General features: G+C 49.4%; 1 protein-coding gene across 1 annotated transcript in view; it reads right to left on the bottom strand.

The window, feature by feature from the left end:
- Positions 1 to 1,084, bottom strand: part of XPO5 (exportin 5) — a gene marked incomplete at its 5' end in the record, with an annotated part of 32,016 nt that overhangs the window by 16,270 nt on the left and 14,662 nt on the right. The window contains 2 exons of the mRNA XM_035892008.1: positions 4 to 67; positions 905 to 1,080. Of these exons, the coding sequence (XP_035747901.1) occupies positions 4 to 67; positions 905 to 1,080 (240 nt within the window). The remainder of the gene's footprint in view (positions 1 to 3; positions 68 to 904; positions 1,081 to 1,084) is intronic.

The following is a 1,084-nucleotide window of genomic DNA, read 5'->3' as shown; positions in this document are numbered from 1 at the left end:
GACTGGATCGGCGATTTTGTTGTCTGCACCCACATAGGAGATAAAGGCTTCAGGATCCGAGAGGACTCTGGCAGCAGCAAAAGACACCAATGGATATTACTGTTTGTACCAGGGAATTTGAGCAGAGCTTTGCACTGGCAATAAACATCGCAGCAAATACAGAGCAGGCTAAAGAGACTAGCTAGGGCTCCACACTGTATGTGGGAACATGATAAAAAACACCAGAGACCCGTGCACTCTCCAAACATCTCCAGTTCTCTTGGGCCACGGGGACCTAAAATCTTTGACTCTCTTATGAGGATAGCCCTGCTGGGAAAACTCTTGTGCACTCCCAGTTGCCCAAGGCTGCAGGACACCTCAGCTTTAGTAAGGAGAGCTCAGCTTAGAATCATAGAATGTTTAGGGTTGGAAGGGACCACTAGTGGTCATCTAGTCCAACCCCCCTGCAGTGAGCAGGGACACTGCTAACTAGATCAGGTTGCTCAGAGCCCCATCCAACCTGGCCTTGAATGTTCCCAGGGATGGGGCCTCCACTACCTCTCTGGGCAACCTGTTCCAGTGTTTTACCACCCTCATTGTAAAAAAAATTTCTTCCTAGCTTCTCCTGGAGATAAACAAAGCAAAGATGTATTATATCCATCATTTTCCGCAAATGCTTTGAACGTGCTGGGAAGTGTTCCTCTATCACCTTAAACAACTCTTACCTAGCAGTTTTCAACAAACAGCATTTAGACTCAGGTGGCAGTTTCTGAACTGCGGGAGAGCCTTTACCACAATGCCTGCCCAGAGCACAGGTGGTCACGAGGCACCCCACCACCCTCATTTGGTTTGCGCATTCCTTTACTGGGCACAACATTACCTCTGCAACACCTCCGGCTCCAAAGCTCAGAGGAATGACCCATACCTCTGCATCTCTGGGGAAAGCCATAAGCCAGCAACAGGAGCCATGAGCTCCTCCAGGAAAGCTTTCTGCCGCTCGTAGTCTTTGAACTGGTTGCTTATGAGGACGAGGGCCTCCATAAGAGCACACTTCTCCATCTGTGTCAGAAGTAGCTCATTGGAGAGCAGTTGCTTCACGTGGTTG

This window comes from Egretta garzetta, unplaced genomic scaffold, assembly GCF_000687185.1.
Source record: "Egretta garzetta isolate BGI_Z169 unplaced genomic scaffold, ASM68718v1 scaffold54, whole genome shotgun sequence".
NCBI lineage: Eukaryota > Metazoa > Chordata > Aves > Pelecaniformes > Ardeidae > Egretta > Egretta garzetta.
Note: the sequence above shows the minus strand (reverse complement) of the source record. Positions and strands in the feature narration are given on the sequence as shown.